At 37.4% G+C, this 25,867-nt stretch overlaps 1 protein-coding gene across 2 annotated transcripts in view; it reads left to right on the top strand.

The window, feature by feature from the left end:
* Positions 1 to 25,291, top strand: part of LOC141902882 (solute carrier family 12 member 4-like) — a 32,567-nt gene extending 7,276 nt beyond the window's left edge. For both annotated transcript variants that reach the window (XM_074790802.1, XM_074790803.1), the window contains 25 exons: positions 6,326 to 6,384; positions 10,150 to 10,263; positions 15,130 to 15,276; positions 15,974 to 16,159; positions 16,574 to 16,803; positions 17,399 to 17,610; positions 17,847 to 17,987; positions 18,081 to 18,179; positions 18,358 to 18,415; positions 19,164 to 19,282; positions 19,428 to 19,602; positions 19,695 to 19,793; positions 19,874 to 19,993; positions 20,075 to 20,179; positions 20,260 to 20,348; positions 20,429 to 20,508; positions 20,660 to 20,748; positions 20,948 to 21,054; positions 21,393 to 21,512; positions 21,689 to 21,778; positions 21,943 to 22,034; positions 22,173 to 22,280; positions 22,479 to 22,723; positions 23,098 to 23,231; positions 23,421 to 25,291. In XM_074790802.1, the coding sequence (XP_074646903.1) occupies positions 6,326 to 6,384; positions 10,150 to 10,263; positions 15,130 to 15,276; positions 15,974 to 16,159; positions 16,574 to 16,803; positions 17,399 to 17,610; positions 17,847 to 17,987; positions 18,081 to 18,179; positions 18,358 to 18,415; positions 19,164 to 19,282; positions 19,428 to 19,602; positions 19,695 to 19,793; positions 19,874 to 19,993; positions 20,075 to 20,179; positions 20,260 to 20,348; positions 20,429 to 20,508; positions 20,660 to 20,748; positions 20,948 to 21,054; positions 21,393 to 21,512; positions 21,689 to 21,778; positions 21,943 to 22,034; positions 22,173 to 22,280; positions 22,479 to 22,723; positions 23,098 to 23,231; positions 23,421 to 23,512 (3,110 nt within the window). In that variant the 3' untranslated portion in view covers positions 23,513 to 25,291. The remainder of the gene's footprint in view (positions 1 to 6,325; positions 6,385 to 10,149; positions 10,264 to 15,129; positions 15,277 to 15,973; positions 16,160 to 16,573; positions 16,804 to 17,398; positions 17,611 to 17,846; positions 17,988 to 18,080; positions 18,180 to 18,357; positions 18,416 to 19,163; positions 19,283 to 19,427; positions 19,603 to 19,694; positions 19,794 to 19,873; positions 19,994 to 20,074; positions 20,180 to 20,259; positions 20,349 to 20,428; positions 20,509 to 20,659; positions 20,749 to 20,947; positions 21,055 to 21,392; positions 21,513 to 21,688; positions 21,779 to 21,942; positions 22,035 to 22,172; positions 22,281 to 22,478; positions 22,724 to 23,097; positions 23,232 to 23,420) is intronic.
* Positions 25,292 to 25,867: the final 576 nt, after the last annotated feature.

Consider the following 25,867-nt stretch of genomic DNA (forward strand, 5'->3'; position numbering starts at 1 on the left):
CTTGAAATCATTCGCTATTGCCGCGTGCTCGATTCGTTATTACTAAAAGCGGAAATTTTCAGCAACGTAAGTGCTCAATTATGCGACCGCGATGAGAAGAGAGAAAACATTGATATCTTCGCTGCATTAACTTTGTTTTTGAAGCACGTTTTTGCCGCACTCTCGCCGAAGACTGGGTTCATAGCGAGACTCCGAAGTGCTTGCTTTTCATAGAAACTTCGAAAAGTGCTTTCAAACTGCTTACTTTTGACGCGCTATATCCGTTTTTACATTATTTACTGGGCTTTGAAGATTTATGTTGACGATAAGAATGAGGGCTGCAGTCTTCAATGATAAGAAATTGTCACTTTTTGCGTTACAAACATGCTTACAAAAGTGCTTACTTATACTATCACAAGTTCTTCGAGTGCTAACTATTGCCTCAGCCTTACTATGAACCCTGTAAAAGAATTATTGCAAAATAGATTCAAACTCTCAATCTTTGTTCTGTATTGCGATCGAAAATGGTGGTAATTGATTCACCACGACTGCTTACTTTTCAACTTAGCGAACTGTACGTCAACTCAGAGAGTGAAACAGAATTAGTTCATCAGTTCAAATCTAACTCGCAATTGTGGACCTGGCTCCGGTTATATAGAATTCAAATTTTCCAATTCAAACATCTCATGAAGTTACATGAATCAATTTGCCGACTAATCAGGTGTCCAAGCACTCGTCAATTCCACTGATAATTAACTTAATTAGAGGTTAACAATGGACGAGAGTATGACATGAGTCCTGACTGGTCAAAACGTGGTTTCAATTTGTCAGTCGATTCGTTCAGGAAAATGAGTTACGAAAATTAAAATTTGATAGCACGCTGAATTTGTAAGATTCGTCAATGCAATTCCGCGTATACCAGCGTATTCTAAAGCGATATCAGAATTCAATTGATTTGACCGGAATTACTAACCGCAGAGTCCCATGCGCATTGGTCGATGATTTGATTGTTTTGAATGGACGATGTTCTATTTTAACTCTAGAACAGGCGATGAACGAACCGTGGATCTGCCCCTGGAAAAGTGCTTACTTTAGCTTAATCCTTACTGCTACAAACAATGTCTTTTACTGATCTCACATCATCGACGTCGCTGCTTGCGCATGACATATCTTGTATGTATATATAGTATCATACAAGTCTTGAATTTGTCATTAATTTAATCGATACGTGCTGAACGATGTTAATGCTGCCGCTTCAGTAAGTCTTGCAGCCGTTCGTTCTAAAGCTTTGTAAGATTATCGTCGACTGATAAATAGATATTGTATATGAGTGTCTAATGTTCGAGATTCGTCCTGGCATATTTGGAGGATGGCCATCGCTTGAGATTACTATTTTCATCGATTTTTGCGAAGATTGCAAATCTTTTCATAACATTACATGGATACGCGGTTATTATGCATTTCATAGATTCCCATGAATACGGTTTACGAACTTCTTTACCGAGATCGAACCATTCATGCAGTATTGGAGCTGATTCGTCGTATTTCCCTCTGGTAATTTTAAGCGTTTCTTGCGGATTCATTCAGTGAAACAGATCCCACTTGTTGTGACGAATTTGGTGGGGACCAATTTACAGCGTCTGCTTTGGGCAGTGGATTCACGCAATTTGAAAATGACTCCCAGGGATCGACTATAGCAGTTGATTTATACAGTTGGCATTCCGCACTATTTGAAGTCTTCTGCCTGGTCAAATCGGGGAACTTGCCGCAGGCAGATTCACAAATCTTCCATTATATCTTCATTATCCTTCTCGTCCTTGTAATGATTTACATATGAAAGCTATTAAGGCTACCCCTGCCTCGTATTAATTGAATCATTAGTTAATATCATTAGGTGGAATCTCCTGCAAGAATTTCATTTGAATTTCACACTGTGATTTGCTTAACGTCAGACTCCTTGTATGGGATCCAAGTATATATTCAACATTACTGGCCACGATGTGATCTTTTCTAGTAATTTCGTGGTGTTTGCCTTATAGCTTAATTATTCAGTTCTAAATAGTTCTTGATTGTGTCAATATCAGGAGTTAGCATTCATTTCTACTCAGGAAATATGGCATTTAAAGCTCTTAACCAGGCAGTTGGGTAGAGTCTAGTTATCGGGTGCGTTGAAGACTTGCGTTCGTCTATCCATCACTCCTATTTCTGCAATGACGACTTTTCGTTAGATTAGCTAAATTAACGATGATAAAAGTGATGAGAGTAATAGAGGAAAGGGGAAGAGGAGAGGGGTAGGTTGTAATACGACTCATCTTGTAATCGGCATCTAAAAATATCTGCTCTTCATTCCTATTCTATAATATACTCTGTATATAGGCTTACCCGGTATAATACAGAATATTAATCTAAGAATAGAGAATAGATATAATTTCATACTTGAAATTATCGCGTGGATCAGTATTGTGTCATAGCATATTTCATTCGAGCTGGAATTGGTCAGAAACTATCTAAATCAGACCCTAGAGCATCACAGGTATTTTGTATCGGCAAATTTTCTGGTGTAGAAAAGGTCTGATCAGACGTGTCATATTTGATAATTTCTTTATTGAAATATTTGTCCTTCTCGTCGCTTGTTTTAATGGTTTTATGTTTGATGAACTGAACAAACAGAGACAACAACGAAATTGTTATTGGATGAAGATTCATTTGTGTTCTGAGTATGATCAACCATCATTAACACGCGGTAGAAAATTCATTAATAGTCGTCACCACATGTATACGCACAATCAAAGTGTTTTTCGGAAATCCTTCATTCTGATTGTATTTTTTTCTTCCTTCGTCTGCAACACCTGCATTAATAAGATAGACTTGTTCGTATATTTCTTCGGCATGTTCACCGAAAAAAAATCGCCGGTTACCTCAGACAATAATCGTGGATGATACATGATAGTAATATTGTGGCTGGATTGTTAAGATACGGACAGAAATATTTCCGATGCGTAGTCACGGTAAGAATTCGCTGATGATGCATTTATTCCGCGTTTGGGAGGAAGTCGTCGTGTTTTTTTCATGGAGTCAGACGCGAGGAATCGCCATGACCGTTCAGGTTTTCATCGACGATGATTGGTATTTCAAGATTCTGTTCGGCCTGATCCGACAGATTAAGAGATAAGCATGAAATTGTAAATCATTGAGGGTTTATAAGGCATTCAGGAAATCTGCACCCCGACATGACTGGATTAGGTCGCTTCATGTTTCACCAGTCTTTTTTAACCTAGTCGCAAAGACGATTGACAAAATTCAGTATCTTTTTCCATTTTTCGAGCGCTTCAAACGTAATCACGCTTACTCAACGCAGGATGTGCACGAGTCATTATTGCATTTCTGCTCTTCCAGTGCTTGATGGAATGATAAAAACAAATTCGAAACATAATTTTGAATAATTCTTAGCAAAATTGAGCGGACACAGGTGCGGAATATTGTCAATTATGCACCGAGGTACGAAGCGATGTTCCATGATTTCTTATATCTCCATAATTCGGCTTTGACATTTTGAATAAGAGCAGCTGCAATCTGATAATCAATTTTCCAAAGTTGGAAGAGAATATTTTGTTAGGCTATTTCTTCAGTTAATTAACCCAAATGCCAAATTTTGCTAACATTCTGAGGAGGGACTAATGGAGGGTCGAGACTTGGACCCGTCCCTGTAGATTGAGAGGAGTTTTGAGGGACTTGTCATGATGAACTTACCAAACATTAAGCTAACACTTGCCTTCGAAATTGCAGTATATACTTCACGTTCAGTGTTGAGTTATGGCGCGTTTCCAAATTGATATTTATTTCCCGCATTCTGTCTAATATGTCTTCATTATCTTGTTACTTAATGGAATGAAATTATCAATTTTTACAAGTTTGTTTTGATGTATTAAAGCGTTCAGCTAGCGCAAAGCTTGATTCATGAGCTTGCGTAATTCATATAAACCGCCTCGGTCGACGGGCGGTTGTCGCAGTCATTTTGATTGATTGTCCAAGAAAATTTGTTTTTGCCATCTCATATGGTTTGGCAGTTTTGTCAATAAATGCAAGTGAAGTTTTGCAGTAATCGCAGTCAGAAAAGATCCAGATAGTGATGAAATTGTGAAAACGTGCTATTTTATGGTTGGTGGCAAAGGAAAAACAGTTGATGTAGTATTTAAAATAGTTGTGACTAATAATCAATAGCCGCGATCACACAAGCATTTTTTTTTTGGAACAACTGTTGACACGGGTGCCAAATTTGGCCCGACCAAAAACGTCAGACCAGGTCGAGCCAAATTTTAGCATGAGACAAATGATCGCGTTTGAATTGCAACTAGTTCCGGAAATGAAACACTTTGCTTTGTTTGACCATTGTTTAGTATCGAGTGAATGATTTACGTCTGAACGTGCTATCTAATTAGGCACTGGTAAAATCTGGCTCGAGTCTGATCCGGGCCAAATAGTCTCTGTGTGATCGCGGCTTATAATAGGGCCTGATTGCTTGTTGCGCCATCTAGCGGGATAGCTGGTGTTGCAGCTCTTCATTGTTATTGGTTGTTCGGATGAGCATTTCGGGATTATAAGATTTTATTATGTTTTATGTAATGCAACATAGACTAAGTCTTATCTCAAGGGTTGAAACACACAATGGTCAATCATTGCACGTTGTCCTTGTGTCTCAACGCTCAGTGAATAAAAAAAAAAGATATATCATCTTGCATACACACTGGCTTGAAATAACGCTTGATTAGACGACACTGTGAATGTCAAGCAGTGTAGATTGGTTTAATCACGGAGGTATCGCTTTAGCTGCCACCATCATTTAATCATGGAAGCAAAAACGAGGGATTTTTTCAGATGATATTGATCATTGCGCTTTCTCTAGTGTAATGTATGTATAAAAATTAGTTTGATTTATTGTCATACTCGATATATCAATATCTCGATAATTAATGGAAACAAATTTTCTGTTCCCCTGTTAGTGTTCCTATTGCAGATAACATACTGTCCATCCATTACTGAATACTGTCCATCCAATGAGGTTCTGTAAATTACTTAAAGCATACAGAACACTGTTAGATGGAATTTGTTACAGTATATGATGATGTACTCGGGCTGATGTATTCAAGCCGGTTGCGGTTGTTGCTCTTGTCATCGTCGAATCGGAAAGGAGTATGTTTGCATTTTTTTGTGCGAACTTCTTTGCAGCTCTTACTATAAATCTGCATTATGGTCGCTGAGTTAGTATAAAAGAGGCACCGGATAAGTTGAGCTTGTCGTGGTCATAGTTAATGTACATACGCTAGTTCCTGGAGCTATGTTTACAGATGTAATTATTGAAAAGACTAAGAAGTGCAATGATCTGTTATCGAGCATCCTTGCCCCAAATTGCAGCGTTTCCCATTTCTCAGCTCAGTGTAATGGTCTCGGCAATCTCGATGAAAAAGAGGTTAACCAGGCTGGAATCAGTTAGTCTGGAGGTCATCAAGTGCTTGTTAATTATTAATGAAGAAAGGAAGGTGATAACTGATATGTGCATGCTATGCCTACATTTACCAGTATTTGGTTACCATTCTTGCCTTTTTCGCTTCATCTTGTAAAACATGATTTCTTATACCTACCAGGCTTAGAGAGTGAATATCTTGCGTTTGAAAATTGTTTGTTTTTATCGAGAATCTTTTCGACAATACTGTCGGCTTGTCAGTTTTAAAGCCATTTGATTCAGGGATTCACAGTTGCGTGAATGGATGTCGGGAAGAATCGCTATCAATCACTGACTTGTACATTGATTTAATCAAGTGAACGATGTTGTCACCCATTTACCGACATTGTCTCATTGACGCCCGTGTATTTTACAGTCTGCGAGAAATAAAGGCCGGTGCGCGTGTGCCACTCCTCTTCCAGAGGTCATTAACACCCATTATTAAATTTGTCATCGCCAATGTGTGCCCACAAGGGGAAATGATTGATATAGGTTTGAAATGTGCCCGGAACGTGTTTTCAAACGGACGGAAGAGAGTAGCGAGTCTCGATTAAGTGGTGTTGTATCGATCTATCGGGAGAGTTACCACTTTCCTGCCATACCGCGTGTGCGCTGCCGTGTATAGCGTGTCAAAGCCATTCCGTATAATTCCATAAACTAACGATTACAAAGGTATCCGACCTTTCTACGTCGGTTTTATCTCGACGTGTAAGTCCCGAGTCGATGTGCCAATATTCCTGATTAACTGACAACTAACCTTTACGTCGGTTTAAGCTTATTAAGCCAAATTTGATAAAGCCTTTCATAGCTTCATCCTTCTAATAGAAAGATTTTTTGTCTTTTCAGCACTTGCTAAAGAAGATGAACCCCTTCATACAGGTGAAGAAAACAACGATTTGTATGCTGTAAGTTTTTAAAGAATTATGTAATTTTCTGATCCATGGATGCAATTTAATGCACGAAAAATATCTCACCTTTTCAGCAGATGGCATTGATAATCGCATTTTAGTTTAAAAATAAAACATTCCAGCATATGATACGTGCTAGTTCTTGAGAAAACCTCTAGGAATCAAGAGGGGCTAGAATGCCAACTCGGTTATAAGGAGCTATACTTTTTGAAAGAAGCAAGGATTGTCTAGATATATGGCAGGATTTAACATTTAGTTAGCGGTGTGTCATAAGCCAAACCTATGACCAAACGCGCTGGTTATAATTGACTTTTTTGTGTGACAAAAGGAGCTGAATAGATGTCTTATACCGGTACTTCTCTAAATCTTGTCAGATCTACATCTCACTGCAGCTTTGACTGTTTCCACTAATTACAACGCAGCCATATTCAAGCATGCATCAATCATGAAAGGCTTTGATGGCCATGAAAAGATAGCTCATTTTCTCTCAGCTCGGCGACCTAAAATCCTTGTTGTCTAAGCCTCTACATTTTATCGATTTGCATTAAATTACCATTTGTGTATTGACAAGACTTTTCCATGCTACTGTTCGTGATATCCTGCAAAACCATCTACTATTTTTCTCGAGCTAGATCCTTGGATCAGCGGCCTTTTGTTAGGCCAACACTTGGTGGTTTCTGAAGAAGCCGGCGCGAGCTGGCAATCGATAGGATTTTCGAGGAAATTAGATGCCAAAGATGGCGGACTTCATCAACTACAGTAACCAGAAGATCTAAGGTGACCAGCTGCTGTGATTCTGATAGGTATCTTAATAACAACCGATGGCGTTTCATCCACTCTGATCCCGGGAGTCTTACTGCCGAATCGATGAATCTAAATGAATTGAGCCGTGCTTTTTACTCATCCGTCGATGCTGTGAAAAAGTTTTACTGATTTGAATTTGAATAGTAGTTGGTGTTTGTATTTCCCTGAAAACATGATGCGCTATCGATGGTGGAATGAATAAAGGCAAATGTGTCTAAAGCTCCCTGTGAGCAGTATCTTTATGGCTGACTAGCTTATTGGCTTACATCAACAGTCGCCTGGTTTAATCACCTATTGATTTATCAATGTTCCTAGTCATTTTTTTAGATCCTGTTTTTATACATACAATTTCTGCTGTCTTTCTTGGCACCAGGGGCCGGTTCCATAGACAAGGCTTAGATTTAAGACTGGTCTAAGACGAACTTAGTTCTATAGCCAATCTAACAACTTAAGACCAGTCTTAAGGTTTAAGACCACTTTCGGTCTTAAGTCTATGGAACCGACCCCAGAAGTTAAAGTTTTGAACAATTGAATCCAGTTACGGTTATGCATATCGTAAATATGTGCTTAATAAAAAGACCCTGTTTTTATACATGATGTAACAGTTTCCGCTGTTTTCCTGGCACCAGAAGTTATAATGCGACAAAAATTTAATCCTTAGAATAAACAGTTATGGACACAGAAAGCAGTTAACTTGAAATAGGCTTTATTTATTTATTTGTTGTCGATGTCGTTTTAAGAAACTCAGTGTTTTATTGCTCCTAAAGGTATGTGTGGTAGCAGTTTCTATCATCGTACGTCTGTATCTGTAGAGCTGCCTTTCAGCTCTTAAGATCTCTTCGGTCATTATGAAAACATGACATCTGGATAGTCCGGGTAAAACCGTCGTCTTTTTCGGTCCACTGCTCATTTCATGGCAGTTGAGACGTTTCACCTGCTATGTTGATCGTGTCATATACCTGTATTCGGCAGTCCCGGATTGCAAGATTGCTGTTATGGAAGTTATCTGAAGCAGGTGTGTTCCATCTCGTATCTAACAAATATCATCAGAGTTTCCTCCTGCCTTATCTGCCTGAAAGCCTGTAAGCAATTGATTTGTCTAAAACCACCCTTCGATTCATGTCGGCGGAAAGGGGTTTCATGTCTGATCCGCTTTCATATTAGCTAACAACAAATCATAATTGTCATGTCAGATGGGTATCATATCATTCAGTGTCATTACTGCAACTTGTTGGCATTACTCACATCAAGGAAACCAATTCATGTGAATCTATCAAACTAATTTCGTATATGGCTCCATGGCTTTTTTCGTAGGAAATCTGCATCATATTTGGGATTTCACTATTTACCGTAGCCTTAGGCCGAACAGTGAAATGGCGGGCTCCTATAACACATGGTCGCGTTTTGGCTCGGATCATTGACGGTGAATTGATTTGACTGATTTGGTCGTGGAGACTGCCATGATGCCTTGGGCTGTGTTACTGCAATACAAGCAGCCTGAAATGAATGAGACTAATAAGGAAAATATTGAGCCGGATTGAAACTTGACTGTGTATAAAAATCTGATTCCCAGTTGTAGGACAACACTCAGACTGGAATCAAATGCGCATTATTTGGTCGCATTCAGAAAATGCATTTCTGAATAACTCATTCATCATGATTTGCCGCTGTCTCGCAAAAATCACGACCAATTTTCATTCAATCAAGAAACATGCGGGGAACTGAAATGAACTGCTGTTTCTACTGTAATGGCATTCATCCCAAACAATGTTCAACACGAACGAAAAGTTGATATTACCCGAGTTTGTTATTGGGCAGGACTCAATATCGATACCAGGCTGTGCCTTCAGACTATGCTATGAATTATAACTTGTGAATGGAAACCATAGTCTTTAAGACGTGTTTTTGGGTGGACATCCGCTACGGAATCAGATTGCTCAGGCTCGCTTGTGTTTGGACAGCAAAGGGTTAAATCAATGTGATAAGAATGGCAGGAATTTATGATTGCACGATGCTAGCAAACTCACTTTGGCGATTGATCGATTCATTTAGTCAACCCAAACGAGGTCATGTGGTTTGTTCGTCGTCGATCATGGCAACGATTTTTGTGAAAAATACGTCGTTTCCTGTTGTCGATAAATCGCGGGGCGTTCGCCTGAAAAACTTCACGCTTACAGACTGTGAAATTTCCTCCGTATGCGACGGATCAATGGCTGCCGAACTAACGAGCTGGAGGCAGTGTGTGTGCATTCAATTTTTACGACGAGTCAAGTAGTTTGCGATTGTTTTATTGAACATTCGCGACATTTTCTAGATCAATGAGATCAGAGATTCATAAGGGAATCAGCAGGGATCGGCAAAGTTCCTTAGTTCTACTAGATTTTCATTAAAAGCGAGTGTCTTGGTTTCATTTTTTCCAAAAACCGTTAAAAAACATATTTGTATATTGTGGCCTGCTCTGGGCTATTAGCAAATAAAAGTAATAGCTGTCTAGCGGTCATTGCGAGCTGTCTTTAGTAAATGGCTATAAATTACGCATCAACCTCTTACGCGGTTTTGTCAAACATAAGACGTAACTCGGTTGAGAACTCGGTCGAGGCATCGTAAAAGAATAAATATTTCTCTCAGGGAGACAGCGTCGAGATGGATCAGTTCACTGCGAAACATGACACCTAATTGCCGCACTAAAAGGATTTCTTTTTCTGTTCTGTTGCTGTTCGTATATTGAGTATATTGATCGGAATTCCTACTGACCGCTCGCTGTGCTCTTATTGATCACGGATTCATTTATTCTTCCTTTTATGAGATGAAATCATCTTTTCGTGATTGTACGTACAGGCCTAGCCGAAATCATTTGCTCGACACTTCCAGGGTTTTTCAACGATGAATATGTGTTTCGTATAGAGAAATACCATTAAAACGTAAACCTTAACCAAAAGCCCTTTTCTCTTCTTTCAGGATGAATTCCACAAAAGACCGCGGGTAGCCGATATTCTAACAAACTTAGCCAATTATCAAGCCGGTATACAAGCAAGCGAAGTTCAGATTGAAAAAGCTGATAAAAAACCAAAGGTTTGTAGTTGATTTTTATGTAAGAAGTATGTAATCGCTTCATAGAGAAACTGACATCAATAGTATTTCCCTACTGACATGTTTGCATATAGGGAAAATTGTGTACCGGTATTTACCTACTGACACGTTTGCATATAGGGAAAATTGTGTATTTAGTGTGCTGATTTTCATCAACTTATGGCTCCTAAGCTGTGCCCTGTATCCTACCAAGTTCTAATCGGATATACCGGGTAGCCCTACCTTTAGATTTGGCCTCTGAATCTATTGATTAACCCAGTTTTACTGATAAATTGTAATCCAGTAAAACCCTCTTCGAGCTACATTTTTCTGTAGATTGCTCATGCATAATCTCATGTCACAACTGATCCGAATTAAGTAGGTTTTACTGATAGGATGTTCGCAGGCTTCGACATTTTGCCTTTCTTGGTCGAAATGTCAATGGTCAGTATATCGACAGCGCCGCAGTTACACTCGATTGATCGGAGAAACCATTAAGGAATAATATGCTTTCTTTCTTCAATCTGTTATATTTAACAGCGTTATAGTCGAGTTCTTCCACTGTATGAGATCAATAGATATTCAATCAGTGATAATACATTATTCTCCAGGTATCAACGGAATAAACGCCTGCTATGGTAAAATATCTATAGAGCCGCGTCTCTCTCTGTGATGCTTTATAACATTTTTTGACACCATTAAAACTGACACCATGCACTGGTTTTTTGACACCATACTCTGGTTGTCAATTATTGATTATGATATTCAAATCCAAAATAACTTTATGCTTTAACTTAATTTCTATCATTTATCGTCGATGATATTAAGCCATTGTATGTGTAATTTTTCAAGGGTTTTTCAAGTTTTCTTGTTGGATCCCAAATCTTGAATTTCATTCTTCACTCCTATCCTCCAGATTATACTCTTACCATCTACTCTTTCTTATTGCCCAGTCTGTCGTGCGTGTAATGAAAGCATTAACGATGAAAATTAATTAAAATTCCCTGTTTGTATAATAATGGCTTTCATTTGGTTGTCTCCGCAAGAATTAGCAATAGAATTACGCTGTAAAAATTGATTACGGATTAGAATCATGTTTCGCTTTGTTTTATATCCGTGTAAAAGGGTGTTTGATGATGGATATTGGTTTATAATCTTACCACTACGAGTCCAGTCCGGTTGAAAATATCAATGTGTAGGCAATTAGTATGTGCAAGCATCCGAGAAAAAACAGCGAAGTATGAAATATGTATACGCAGTGATCTGTGGTCCCTGGTATCACTCAATTTCGCGGGCACTTCTTTGATTATTAGGTTTGATAAATGGATGCGACCAGCAGCGTTATCTCCGTGGGATCACCCTGCTGTCTCCAGAGATTCTCTCCCCATCCTTTCTGTCGCTCGCTGCTTGCCGTTGTTCTTTTTAAACGTGATTTATGCTACACAATTTTGAAAAAATGAACATAAATTCCACAGGTCGGGCGAATATGTGCAGTTTTAGACATCTATGATACCTGATGAAAAAGAAGAAGTAGTTATTTTCATTACTATTTTACAAATGCATACGCTTAGCTTAGAGGAGTGATCACAGTTTTTTGGCAATATGTTGACCTGTAGATCTATCTAAAAGCAGTTTTCTCGTTATTGGTGTTATGGGCGAAAAGCCTGATCACTTAATCTCTCGTAAAATGTGCAATCAATTTGTTGACCATGAGAAATATCATCTCGGTCAGCCTTGGTGTCTGAGGGTGCTTCACTTCAGCTCTCATGAACTATTCTATTAGCTGTGATGATACCGCTAACCTTACTTGGTGCTACTCAATACATCTGGGAATCCGTATCCAAGCCATACCATTCTTTGCCAGTTTTGCAGTTACAAGTTAACTGTTACTTTCTGATGTTTTGGCATTATGATGCTTGACTGAATACAGATTTTTTTTACATGAACAGAAAGAACATTTTTCATATCCTGAAAGAAGTTTTCTCAGCAACAAACATTTGAGTCAATCACCTGAACATATCCAATGAAGAGGCTGTTCACCGCATAGAGAGTCTTTGCAATAACAACCATATTCACTGTTGGTCTACTGGTGGTGAAATTTTTCTAAAGGGTAATAGTTAGGCAGATTGATTACTCCCTAGGGCACTATGAGCGTGAGTGTAATATTGACATGAAAAATCACTAGGTTAATTTCAATAGTGAATCCCATAGGAAATGATGTTTGTTTCAAGACTCCTTAAAGTAATGTGAAATGTGGCATCTTTTTAAAGCCCATAAATTGTGGTCCGCCCATAAATTGCGAAAACAGCACATACCAATTTAGGTCTGGGCTGAAATACATATTCATCTCATCGACTCTTAACCAGATCTGTTTTATTTTTTGCTTTCATTTTTTGTTTGTTTCCGCGCGGATGATGGTTTACAGGCTAATGTAGGTACATGTATCTAGTTAAGTGTCGTGTGTGTTCCATGCATGGAGTGAATAGTTTTATGGCGACCGCCTAACATTTCAGAAATTCAAATTGAATTTTTGTGACGTCGCTTTATGGAGTTACCGAAATTGCCTTCACTACTTACTACCCCCCATTTGCCGCACTTAACATTCCCCTGTTGCTGTAATGGCAATGAAGGAACATCGCGTAAAACTCTGGCTGGTGCTTTCTAATCATTAGAACCGCATCAGAGTGAACATTTCTCACTTGAGAGAGTCGTTCGATGCAAATTCAATAGCCGAATAGTTTCTGGCGTAATTTTCAAAATTAGATGAAGACGAACTGAAAGCTAATTTTCATCGTCACGTAAAACACAATTTCTGATTGAAAATTGATCTGCCAAGCTTTAAATGTCAAGTCACTAGTACACGCTTTGCATGTTCTAACGAAGGCTTAATTCGATTCGATTCAATTTTTATTTTCACTTTCTCATTTAGTAATAAAAAAGACTTTCATTTCAAGGTCTTTTGCGGCACTGGTTAAGATAATTTTTCACTTTGCCGTGAGAAATGGATAAAAAATGTTACCCTCATGTTCAATGCCTTGATGTCGACTCTTTTTCTTTAAACGTGCGATGATTTCTTTCTAGTTAAATTTTCGACGAACGTTTCACTCGATTACCGGACAGAATTAACGAGCGACGCTGCGGAAAAGATGCTCTCGGGAAAACCCGAGGTGTCGTTAAACTCGAATAGCCTAAATTAGAACTATGATTAATCTGCATAATAAAGCAATCATTCGGTTTAATCGGCTTAGAGCACGACGTTCGAATTCACCGCGCTGCTAATTTCAATCCATGGGAATCGATCGATTAAAGCAGAGTATTATATATAATCATTGCTAGTTATCAGTCTTATTTCACTATAGCCGCGATCACACAAGCATTTTTGGCCCTGAACAACCTGTTCACATGGGAGCCTATTTGGCCCGGGCCAAAGTCTGACCCGACCAAAAACGTCGGACCACGTGCCAGCCAAATTTTAGCACGGGTCAATTCATTGCGTGCGAATCACATCGCTTTATTTAAGCATTGTTTAGTATCGAGTGAGTGGTGTACGTGTGAAGGCGCTCTCTAATGAGGCACGGGCTGAATTTGACTCAGGCCTGAGTGGTCCGTGCCAATTTGGCCCGCACCAAATCGTCTCCGTGTGATCGTGGCTTATGATCGTTTCGGTACTCGATCAAACGGTTGCATTTTTTTTTCTAACCGAAAATTTGTCTGAACTAGTAGCGGTTTATTCCCTGTGTTGTACTAGTACAGCGTATGTTTGTTCGACCTCCCTAGTTATTCTCGTTGATCCTTAGAATGAGTAGAAACATTTCTCCTTAGACCCATCTGTGCATGTAAAAGTTTTGAATTGAGCCACAAAATTCACTTGTGTACACATTGCTTGTAAGTAAATATGAAATTTTAAAAAGCTACTTCATCAGGTAATTGGTGAATGAATACTAAACCATGAGACAATTTTTGCTGGCTACTCATGTCCACTGCCAGTAAGTTATAAATATCGGTAATACCAAAAATACAGTATTTTTGGTAATACATATATCGGCACTATTTCTACGTCCATGGTCTGGTCATCGCAACATGCGTATATCCGATGTAATAAAAGGGCGAATTGAAAACGTCTATAAAAATAGTTCTAATAACATAACTGTCTAGTTCTGTTATGATTTATTGGTAGTTTCTACGGTTTCGGACATAAATTGATAATCTCCTGTGTATGATTCAGTTATTGCTTAATATCATAAATAAAACCAACTAGATGAAATTGACTGAGTCTTCTTATGGCTGCGATATTTGATATAGCTTGGTCATTTCGGTATTTTTCCTTTGCCTTATATCATTCCTACGGGTATTCCCTTTGGATTTTTCATGGAATGGTAACATATTGAACAAATGACTAGTGCTTCTTAAAAAAAGGACACTCCGTTATATACTGTCTACATGCATCATCATTATTGTCGTGGCTTTTTCGATTCGGCATTATCATCAGGATATACGTCATGAATCTTATAACGTTTCGTCAGTTTTTGAATAGAAAATGTATCGTGTCGGTTTTGTCGATGATATTTTATCCATCTGTCTGTCTTGGGAGACATGAAATCTATCGTTATCACGATACGCGACACATGCAAAATTTTGAGTTGAATACAATGCCATCAAATTGCAATCAGTTATTGATACGTTTCGGTTAGAATTCCATCGTTTTGTGAGATATCTTCTATTCATTTCACCCGTCATTCGCAAACTCGTCTAATTGAGAATTTGAAATTGTCAGCTTAATTTTGCTATGAATTGAATCAATAAATAGTGCACGAATAGAAAGCGATTAATCTTGGAAATTTTCTACCTCTTTTTTTTCATTTATTTCAGCAAAAGAAACTTGGTACTCTACTGGGCGTATATCTACCATGTATACAGAATATTTTTGGTGTGATATTGTTTATTCGTTTGACATGGGTTGTTGGAATGGCCGGCGTGATGGAAAGTTTCTTTATTGTTCTTATCTGCTGCTGCACAGTGAGTATCTTTAAACTCTGTATACGAAGCTACCGTATTCGTTCTAATGGATGGATGCCAGTAGTCGCATTGTGCCCAAAAAGTATCTTTTTTTCTGAATGAAAAAGAACATTCACAAACCCTTATGTCCAATCGTTTACGAAAATACAGCTCTACACACTGTCGCGAAATCATATTACACTCGGATCTTTCTTGCTAGAAAATTTGATTATTTGCTAACAGGACATCATGATACGAACTAGCACTCGGGAGAATTTTCAACAATCAACTGTAGAAATTGATATGAGTTATCAGCCTTTCGAGTAACTGCCGAATTAATTTATGTAATGTCATATGTATCTCTCCGAACTGAAGGACTTTCGGCATAATTAGGATTTCCTCCTATTCCCAGTTGACTTAGCGATTTACTCAGTTTCTTATTATATCCGTACGAAAAGCCTGATAAACGCTGGAAATCGACAACTGATCATTAGCAACTGATGCGACCGAACTCAGTGGTCACAGACATTTGGGCTTTGTAAATCAATTAGCTTCTGTGACTGGATTGTTAATGTTCGGCATCCTTGCACCAATCCTGCTATCAAAAATACATGAAATCCTTTGTTGTCCGTGTAAGATGGCTGTGGGATCGTGAAGTAGCCTTTAAAGTTTGCCTCTTCAATTATTCAATATTTCCTTTCTGTTTATTTTTTCACAGACGATGTTGACAGCGATATCGATGAGTGCCATAGCGACGAACGGTGTCGTACCGGCGGGCGGGTCGTATTTTATGATATCTCGAGCGTTAGGTCCTGAATTCGGTGGTGCAGTCGGGATATTATTCTATCTCGGTACGAGTTTCGCCGCTGCCATGTACATTATCGGTGCTATAGAAATCTTATTGGTAAGTCGAAAACAACGATGTGCCGGCATTGCTACCGTGGCAAGCGAGGATTCCACAGTGATCGGGCAGGTTCGCTAGTTGTGAATGGGTTACTCCGCTTCAATTTCAGTTAAATTTGAATCAGCTTTTCCAATAAGTAAATAACCTTTCAGTGAAGTCTATACCATACACTGAGTAGAAAAGTGAATCTATTCATTGGCTTGTTTGATAATATTTGGATTTGCAACCCAAAAGAATCCAGTTCAAATTTCATTGGAAATGAACTAACTTTTAACTACGAATAACCCAGTGAATTGTTGTGCCATTTGGTGTGAGCCAGTACCCCATCATTCCACGGATTCGATTCTAGACTAGGGTTTTATTTAGTTTGTAAAAGCATGAATGAAAAACGTGTAATTCAACTTATTTTTTCAGACATATATCGCACCAGTGATCTCTATATTTGGTGATGTAACAGTTGAGGCGAATGCTTTCAATAATTATCGCGTATACGGCACATGTTTATTGATAGTGTTGGCATTATGCGTTTTTCTCGGTGTTAGATTCGTCAGTATGGTCGCCGCGATGTCATTGTTCTGTGTGATTCTATCCATTCTGGCGATTTATGTTGGAATTTTCGTTAGCAGTCCCGCTCGTAGTGTAAAGTAAGTTCTATCAGCCATCAAATTTGAAATTTATGAACGTTTTCACTTAAATCTTAAGTCCAGTAGTTTTATTGGGAGTTAATGTTCCGAGGAAACTCAATTATAGCAATTTACCATGATTAATTTCATACTGGATTCGTTTCTGGTTTTCTGGTCCCCTGAAATTCGTTGAAACGAAGTTCCACCTTATATTGATCTCTTGATGTAAATCCTTTGAATATTCTAGATATCTTTCCTCTTTGAAGCCTAGACACAAATACATACCACATTAGATAAACAGCTCCCAATCCGAATCAGGACCAGAATCAGCGCTAGGCAATTATTTACAGAGAAAATAGAATCATCTACATTCCTCAATGGCAATGTTATACTTGACTAAGTTGATTAGTTATGCATGAGTACAGGACAATCATAGCGCTAATTTCCATCCATTAGCATACATACGATGAGTAAGACATCTACTCAGACATGTATTGTGTGTTTTAAGATAAAGAGAACTTTTCTTGAAGACAAAAAAAAGAAACTAGTTGTATAAAACGTCTAATTGTCAGTGTCTCAATTTCTCATGCTAGAAATATCCGATTGTTAATTTCAGAATATGTTTGCTCGGAGATCGCGTATTATCGCATCGTATATTAGAAATGAACGGCACCTGGTTCTGTAACAGTTCGAGCGTTGGTCCCATATATAAATCATTCTGTCCTGAATCGCCGAATGGAACTGTCTGTGATCCTTTTTTCCTCGAAAATCAAAATAACCTGCGAGAGGTTCCCGGAATTCCTGGTTTAACCGGTGGCGTATTTCAAGGTTTGCATTTTGCGTACTTTCTCCGACTACATTCTTAGAAATCGTCGAGCTAAACTTGTATACTATGATAGGATAGGATAGGATAGGATTGTAAATTTCTATAGCGCCTTGTAAATAGCAGGGCTATTATCAAAGGCGCTCTCCAGACGAAGATGGTGACTTTGTTATCTGTCACTGACACTTTTTTGACCACTTACCTCTGACAGTTTACTTACCATTTCTAAATTCAATTTCAGAGAATGCATATAACAAGTATACGAAACGGGATAATATCATCGGAACTGATGCTCACGGAAAACGTGGTGGAGCATTCATAATCAGTGATATAACTACTAGTTTCATGGTGTTACTTGCTATATTCTTCCCATCATGTACCGGTATGTTCGCAATTTATCCTAAATGGTAATTTTCATGATCTTATTAAGTCGTTTGCTTAGCCTAAACCGTATTAACTTTGATGATATTTGCAGGTATTATGGCTGGCTCTAATCGATCTGGTGATCTTCAAGATGCCCAGAAGTCAATTCCAGTAGGAACTATAGCAGCCATTGCTACTACGTCTTTTGTCTGTATCCTTTTACATCAACTTGCAAACATTCGAATTACACGTAATGTATCCCCTTTGTAAATGCTTATAACTTTGAGGTCTAAGACGAACTGACATTTTGACAACCATTAATGGTGGTTACCATTTCATTGGTTTCCATTCTGAGCCTTGAAAATTCATTTCCGTAACTGTTTGAATAGATTTATCTTCTGTGCTATTCTTTGGTGCAACAATTGAGGGTCAACTTCTCCAAGATAAGTAAGTAGTACTCATATTGTGAAATAGATAATTTGTGGTCCTTGCGTTGTACCTGCAGTTAGCCATTAAATCCTCAATATCTGGCTGTTTTTAGTGAAAGTTTTATTGATCTTGAAATCTAATTAAGATAGCGCAGTTTCTGTACTATGTGTGCTGAGGTGATGATTGTTTTTCAATGATAATCCTTCATTTATTATGTGTACAGTTTTTACATGCATGGTTTTGGCTTTTTAGATTTTAGTGCGCGTTTTAATTCATCATGTGCGCTGACCCGTGGTATGTGATATTTTGTATGTGCATGTGTGTTTCTCGAAAAAAGGGAGACATTTCAGTTTATTATTTCTATGGGTTGTGCACTGAAATCAAATTCTTTTTTCAAGATTATTTAATTGTCCACATTTAAGTTGAGGATATGACTTGGTGTGTGCGGTCAACGCTAACAGGCTCCAATTTATATGGGGTTCTGCTGTGGTCTTGTGATATATCATAGCAATATCATCTTCCTTGATTTATTCTTTTAAATATTTTTTTAGTGATTACAATTTTCTCTCAACCTTTCAAATAATTTATTTTTATGTTGTATGGTAGTTTAGAATTTCTTTTCCCATTCATTACCAGTGACATGCCTGAGGACGATCATTTTGAAGACTTATAGATTAGATTCTGGTGTTAGCTCATTTAACTGACGTTGATTTTTTATTTTAGAAAAATATATGCTGTTCTTCAATGAAAATATTTAATATTCCAGATTTGGTGAAAGTATAGGAGGCAGTCTGGTTGTAGCTAATCTTGCCTGGCCATCACACTGGGTCATATTAATCGGTTCCCTTCTGTCTACTATTGGAGCAGGTTTACAAAGTCTGACTGGTATGTGTTTTTCATTCCCTTTTGATATGAAATCTATAAAGTTATTCAAAGACACTGAATACAGATTACCTTTGTTCCACAAAATCTTCCTCAAAAAGTTTTTCTAATGAAATGAATGGTGTTCTGATTCGTTATTCCTTTGCAGGGGCTCCGCGATTGTTGCAGGCCATTTCTAAGGATGGTGTTATCCCTTTCCTGAAAGTATTTAGTGTTACAACAAAGAAAGGTGAACCTGTGAGGGCTTTATTGATGACTGCATGTATTACAGAACTGGGTATTCTTATAGCTAGTTTGGATTATGTGGCACCAATAATCACTATGTAAGTACCAGTAATATAATCATATGCTGGGGTACTTATAACATTTTTCGTGTACAGATTCAGAATCAAATTTTTGATTCGGTTCGTTCCAGGTTCTTCCTCATGTGTTATGGTTTCGTGAATTTGGCGTGCGCTTTGCAGACGCTGTTGAAAACGCCGAACTGGAGACCACGATTCCGTTTCTATCACTGGTAAAGATCTTATATTGAACTGGCGCATCTTTTAATCTTAAATATGAAAATTTACTGTTGTTTCTATTTTATGATTTCAGGACATTATCACTGTTGGGTTTGTTGTTATGTATAGCATTGATGTTTATTTCAAGTTGGTATTATGCACTTGTCGCTCTTGTAATAGCATTTGCCATTTACAAGTATATCGAATACAAAGGGTACATCGGTTAAATTACCAATTATCTATTTTCGCACGTATGAAACATTTTAGATATGATCTTTTTTTTGGTATTTTATAGAGCTGAACAGGAATGGGGTGATGGTATCAGAGGTTTAGCAATGTCTGCAGCTCGTTATGCACTTTTACGTTTGGAAGAGGGTCCGCCGCATACTAAAAACTGGAGGTTTGTTGATTCTAATGTCTGCACATTGATACTTATATACTTATCCGTTGACTTCCTAACATGTATCCTTTAAATTTCAGACCCCAAGTGATGGTTTTGATTAAACCGACTGATTTCCTACAAGTGAAGACTCAGAGAATGTTATCATTTTCAACTCAACTCAAAGCGGGTAATTTTTTTAAAAGTTGTCTGTAGTGGTTGTGGGATATTTTCGTCTATTATGACCATGTTCATTTTGCAATTTCCTAGGTAAAGGCTTAATGGTCGTAGGATCAGTTATTGAAGGTGACCTTGCACACCGCGTCGATGATCTGGAAGTATTTAAGCAGGTAACTATCACTGGCTGTCTTGATTAATTGCTGTCTTGAGCAAAAAATGTTTCTGGATTCTATTGGTTGTTCAATGTTCAATAATTCATGATCAGTTTCATTGACCAATCGAATTGTTTTTTGAAACATCTCTGAATGCATTTTCACTTAGACACTGAAATCAGTAATGAAAGACGAGAAAGTTAAAGGATTCGCTGATGTACTAGTAGCTAAGAATACAGCAGATGGTATCAGCCACCTGTGAGTAAAAATCAGTTTAGTTTTCTATCGTATACATCAATAGGAGTCTCCTTTAAATGGTATAAAATTGCATCTTTTTAGTTCATTAGTTCATTATCAATTTAATCATACAGTTGCCCATGATCTTATGATAATTATTGGTTATTTGGCTATCATCTGTTACTTCAAATAATATTTTTCAATTTGTTTATTTATGAAGGTGTCAAATAGAAGGTTTAGGAGGAATGAGACCAAATACTGTGATGCTTGGCTGGCCTACACAATGGGGACAAAACCATCACACTACTACATGGCGAACATTCGTAGGTATGTGAATTATTATCATTATTATCATTACTATAACTAAACTTATATCGCGCCTTATTACTCCAATACGGCTCTAAAGTGCTGTACATAAAATTAAAAAATCAAGTTGGGTACTTGACCTAAAATTTGTCATACCTTACATACTGAATAAAATATTCACAGACACTAGGCAAATATTTACTGAAATTTCGTTTAGAGAAACGAGTTTTCAAATCATAAATCTCACCATATGTGGGATATACAGTTTCTACATTTTTAGTTGGTTTTTCTGCTTTGATAGGCTTTATGTATTGACATGTTTGTATATGTAGTACATATATTTTGCTTCTGTCTTGTAGATACAATTCGAGTAGTGAACAAGATGGCGAATGCTCTCGTCGTACTGAAAGGTGTTGATAATTTCCCGAGCAACTATGATAAGATATCCTCTGGTACTATTGATGTCTGGTGGATTGTCCGTATCCTTGAATAAATCAATCATATCACTAATAGAATGAATATGTTAATCACTGGTAACACTATGTTCAGTTGTTATTAATTTTATTGATATCTATTTAGTTCTGTGAATTTTATTAGAAACTACTAAATTTATGATTTATTATTGTCATTTTGTTCCATAACTGCAGCCATACAGATGATGGTGGTATGTTAATGTTGTTACCATTTCTGCTCAGACAACACAAAGTGTGGAAGAACTGCAAGACGAGAATATTCACAGTGGCGCGTATCCTTTTGAACAAATCACTGTCGGAAATGTACATTTTCCATGATAATGGTCTAGATCCTGTGGTTGATATCATGATATGGTTTTGGCACATTTTTCCAAATTGATAAAACTAATTCTTACAGTTAATTCTCAATTTGTATCCTTGACTGTTTGACGTACAGAAATGGAGGATAATAGTGTACAAATGGAGAAAGATTTGAGGACATTTATGTACCATCTACGAATGGATGCAGAGGTTGAAGTAGTTGAAATGGTATGTGCACACAAAGGATTGTCTCTATCGAATATCTTGATCATTTCATAGGCATACTGGATGTACTGACAAAATAGATAGGTTTTTTGAGTGCTTGTTCTGCTGCAGTCTTTCTATTCTTGCTATTTCTTATTACAGACGGATAGTGATATATCGGCCTATACAGTGGAACGAACTTTGATGATGCAACAACGAACACAAATGCTCAAACAGATGCAATTACGTAAACATGCAGCTAAAGTGGATGTGAGTTATTTCAAAAATCTACATATCTTGTCAAAACGTTTCAAACTCTTAGATAAATTAATCCCACAAAGCTTACCAACCTTATTTAATTCAACTATCATTATTATCATAACTGTAACTAATATAGTTTTTTAGAAAAGATTTAATATCTTTACTTCGAAGATGCATGATATGCAGTGATTTCATTAATCATTTCAGGCACAAAATATAGTTGAACGTGCCCATACACCAGGTACATCAGGTGTCAAAATAGCCATGGATAATAACATGATTCCTGCCACTGAGAAGGATGAGGTTATTGAGATGACTGAGACAGAAAAGAATAACACTAATATGAAGCCTGAAGAAATGAATTTGTATACATTCTCGCCCGGTGCTGCTAAGTCTTCCCCGAAGCCAAGAGTTGAATCATTGTTCAAGTCTGATAAACTCAGCGTTGAACTGTAAGTAATGTGCTAAGGTTTATGATGTGAAGCGTGAACAATAAGCAGGCCCATAGTGTGAGGAATATGGGGTTGGGTTCGTTTTTAATTCGGTTGGAACTGAGGAAAAACTTTGAAAATTTGATACTCATAAAATGGCCTCTGAGTGATTTCCAAATTGGCTATACCGGGGTATGTACCGTATTGTATTATGTTGTATTAGTTGTAGTGTTAAATGTTTAACCTTAGTGATTCTTTAAAAACAAAAACCACCAAAGATACCCAACCACCCCTCCACGTTACTGGAATGATAAAGTTATATATTCCATTTGAAAGTATCAAACTTAAGGTCTACTGAATCAACTGAGCCAGTCTTCAATATTGTATATTTGCAGGGATCAAAGAAATGTCAAGAGAATGCACACTGCTGTCCGTTTGAATAAAGTAATCACTGAAAAATCGCAAGATGCGCAGCTTGTGATAATGAATTTGCCTGGAGCACCAAAAGATAAATCCGGTGATGAAAACTGTATCTTTTTCTGAGACTTGTCATTCATTCCATGCATCTCATTCAGATGATATTCAAATCATCAGTAAATATAATTCATTTATTTACCAGTTGAGCTAAGAAATACTAAAATGTACATTGTTCATTGAATATTTCATGGAATTTTCATTATTGTTTAGATGTGGTTCATCCTTGACATCATAATTGTAGATATGTCTTTCTTGGAAGCATTAACTGATGGTTTAGATAAAGTTGTGATGATTCGCGGAGGAGGCCGAGAAGTTGTTACGATCTATTCGTAATGCGCATCTACCCATTTCACAATCGCCGCCATTTTATTCCTCGTACGTGTCAGAATATTTTCCCGCTTTGATGGATTATGGAAAAAGTTGTTTTCCTCAGCTTTGGAATCAATACTGAGGTTATTTAGCCAAAAACGTATTTTGTATCGTTTAGAGGACAGTTGACATGCCGATAAGCAGCTTTTTATACTTGTTTGAATTCAAACTTTCTTCTTGGTTACTCGTTAAATTATTTGTTCACAACTTATGGTGAATATTTCTTCAAGGCGGTGCACAGGGGCTTTTTACACACCTAGGTGCAACAAATCAATTCTACGTATTCATTTCCATCTTGTACCTGGTATACCTGGCGAAACACACTATAAGTGTTGTGATCAGCTGCTACAATAAAATCACAAATTCATTTGGCATGATTGGTCGGATTGATGCTGAGATTCTAGAAAATCTACATTCTTTTTTGGACTCAATAAAATTGTTAAGTACCCGGTATCAAATGTAAATAAAACATATCAAAACCAGTCTGTTGTAGCAATTTCTTCACAATTTGTATCTGCTGTTACTTAGTACATGTTACTATAATGTAGTACGCTAGTTTTGATGTATAAAAGTTTTCCTATATTTGCCTGAAAGGTTGGCTCACAACATTACCTCATTTAGCAGTTATTTATGAAGAAAAATCTGTATATATTCATCTTCTGAAGATGTCCTGTTTAAATGACATCAATTTTTCCTTGCACAGCTTGAAAAGACAATAACAAATCAATTACATTTAGGTACAGCCTCATCCAGTCCCACTTCGTTCTGATTGTGATCCAACCCAGAGATTGTTAGATTGATTGTTTGCTACATCCAGTACCTGTATCAAATCTTCTCATTTGGATCAAAACTTGCCATATGTATTGTGCTATGTGAGTGCTCTGTAAATGGTAACTTCAAATATCATCTCACCTGTTACCTCAAATAGCTGATTATTTTGAAGGTTTTATTCAAAACATTCAGTCTATGCATTAACAAAGGTCTACATTAAAACGCGGGGCAGTCGGGTTGTAGCGACGTTGTGACAATGCAATTTCTGTTGTACATAAAATTGAAATATTATATTTATTGAGGATGAGAATTTTTATGTATTTTGTAGAACTATGATACACGGATACTCTTAAAACTGTTCGTATACGTGAATGTAGGCAAGAACAGTAAATACTCTGTTTTTGAATGAACTGATGGTTTTTTTATCGTTTTTTTTCATTTTCATGCATTAAATTAAAGCTCAGAATTTTGTAGATAGATTCTCGGATTTTAAAGTTAACATCGTTTCAGTGAAGCTCAATAGTTATAGATGCACATTTAAAGCGCGTGATTATCAACTCGATCTCAATCATTGATATAATCAATGTCATTGGGACTTTTATTACGTACCTAGAATTTGCTTATTATACGGACTGTATGTCCACTTATGTTATTTATGCCCAAGTATTCCCATGTTAATATGAGCCATATGATTGCAGCCATTGGGTTGAAATCATTTTCACCATCTACATCTGTATTGTTAGTCTTCATTTTTTCATAAAAGAAATACCTTTTTCACGTTTTAGTGCGATCATAACACAATTTAAGAGCATTGTATCATTCAAGTACGTTGATTTGTATGAGGAAACTGTATTTTATGTTTGTTTAACCGATTCATTTTGATAGTACATGTATGTAATAATAAACCTGCAACTTTTAATTGAATTTTGTCTGTTGAAAATTAATTGCTATAATATTTGTATTCACATTACGGTTGGAATTAAGATAATAAAATCGAAAATACGTTTGACGTTTGTTTGATTTATTCAGGCTTTCAGTGTTATGATATGTAGGTGATTTCACCCCGTCCTGGCAGTGGTTGTTTCTCCAGAGATCTCCGGCGCTCTAGATCCTAGTGGTACATCAGACACTAAGGTTCTTGGTGAAGTGGTGATATGTAAATCACTCATTATTGGCTAAGGTTACAAAAAGATCGTTCCTGATAATTCCGGATGAGTTCAGTGATTGATGAGGCCCGTGGCCAGCCATGTCTTGGAAAGCCATGTCTGGATTTTCACGACATTGGACTTTTTGTCAAAGGCGTATAGCTTGAGTCGGGTGTCCCGTGGGAGCTTCCCCAGAAAATTTGATGCAAAGAGGAGCATTCATAACTTCTGGCATTATTTAGGGTGAAAATGGAAGAAAGTTTGGCTTCTTTTTCCCGTAATTTGGCCTCAAACCGAGTAAGTTTGAAAGAATACGTATATTTCGAACGAGAAATCGGGTGTATTACATTTTCTGAAACTTTTCAGAACAACAATTAGTAGAACTAGCAGGGCCCTAATTTTG

This window comes from Tubulanus polymorphus, chromosome 3 (assembly GCF_964204645.1).
Source record: "Tubulanus polymorphus chromosome 3, tnTubPoly1.2, whole genome shotgun sequence".
Taxonomy (NCBI): domain Eukaryota; kingdom Metazoa; phylum Nemertea; class Palaeonemertea; order Tubulaniformes; family Tubulanidae; genus Tubulanus; species Tubulanus polymorphus.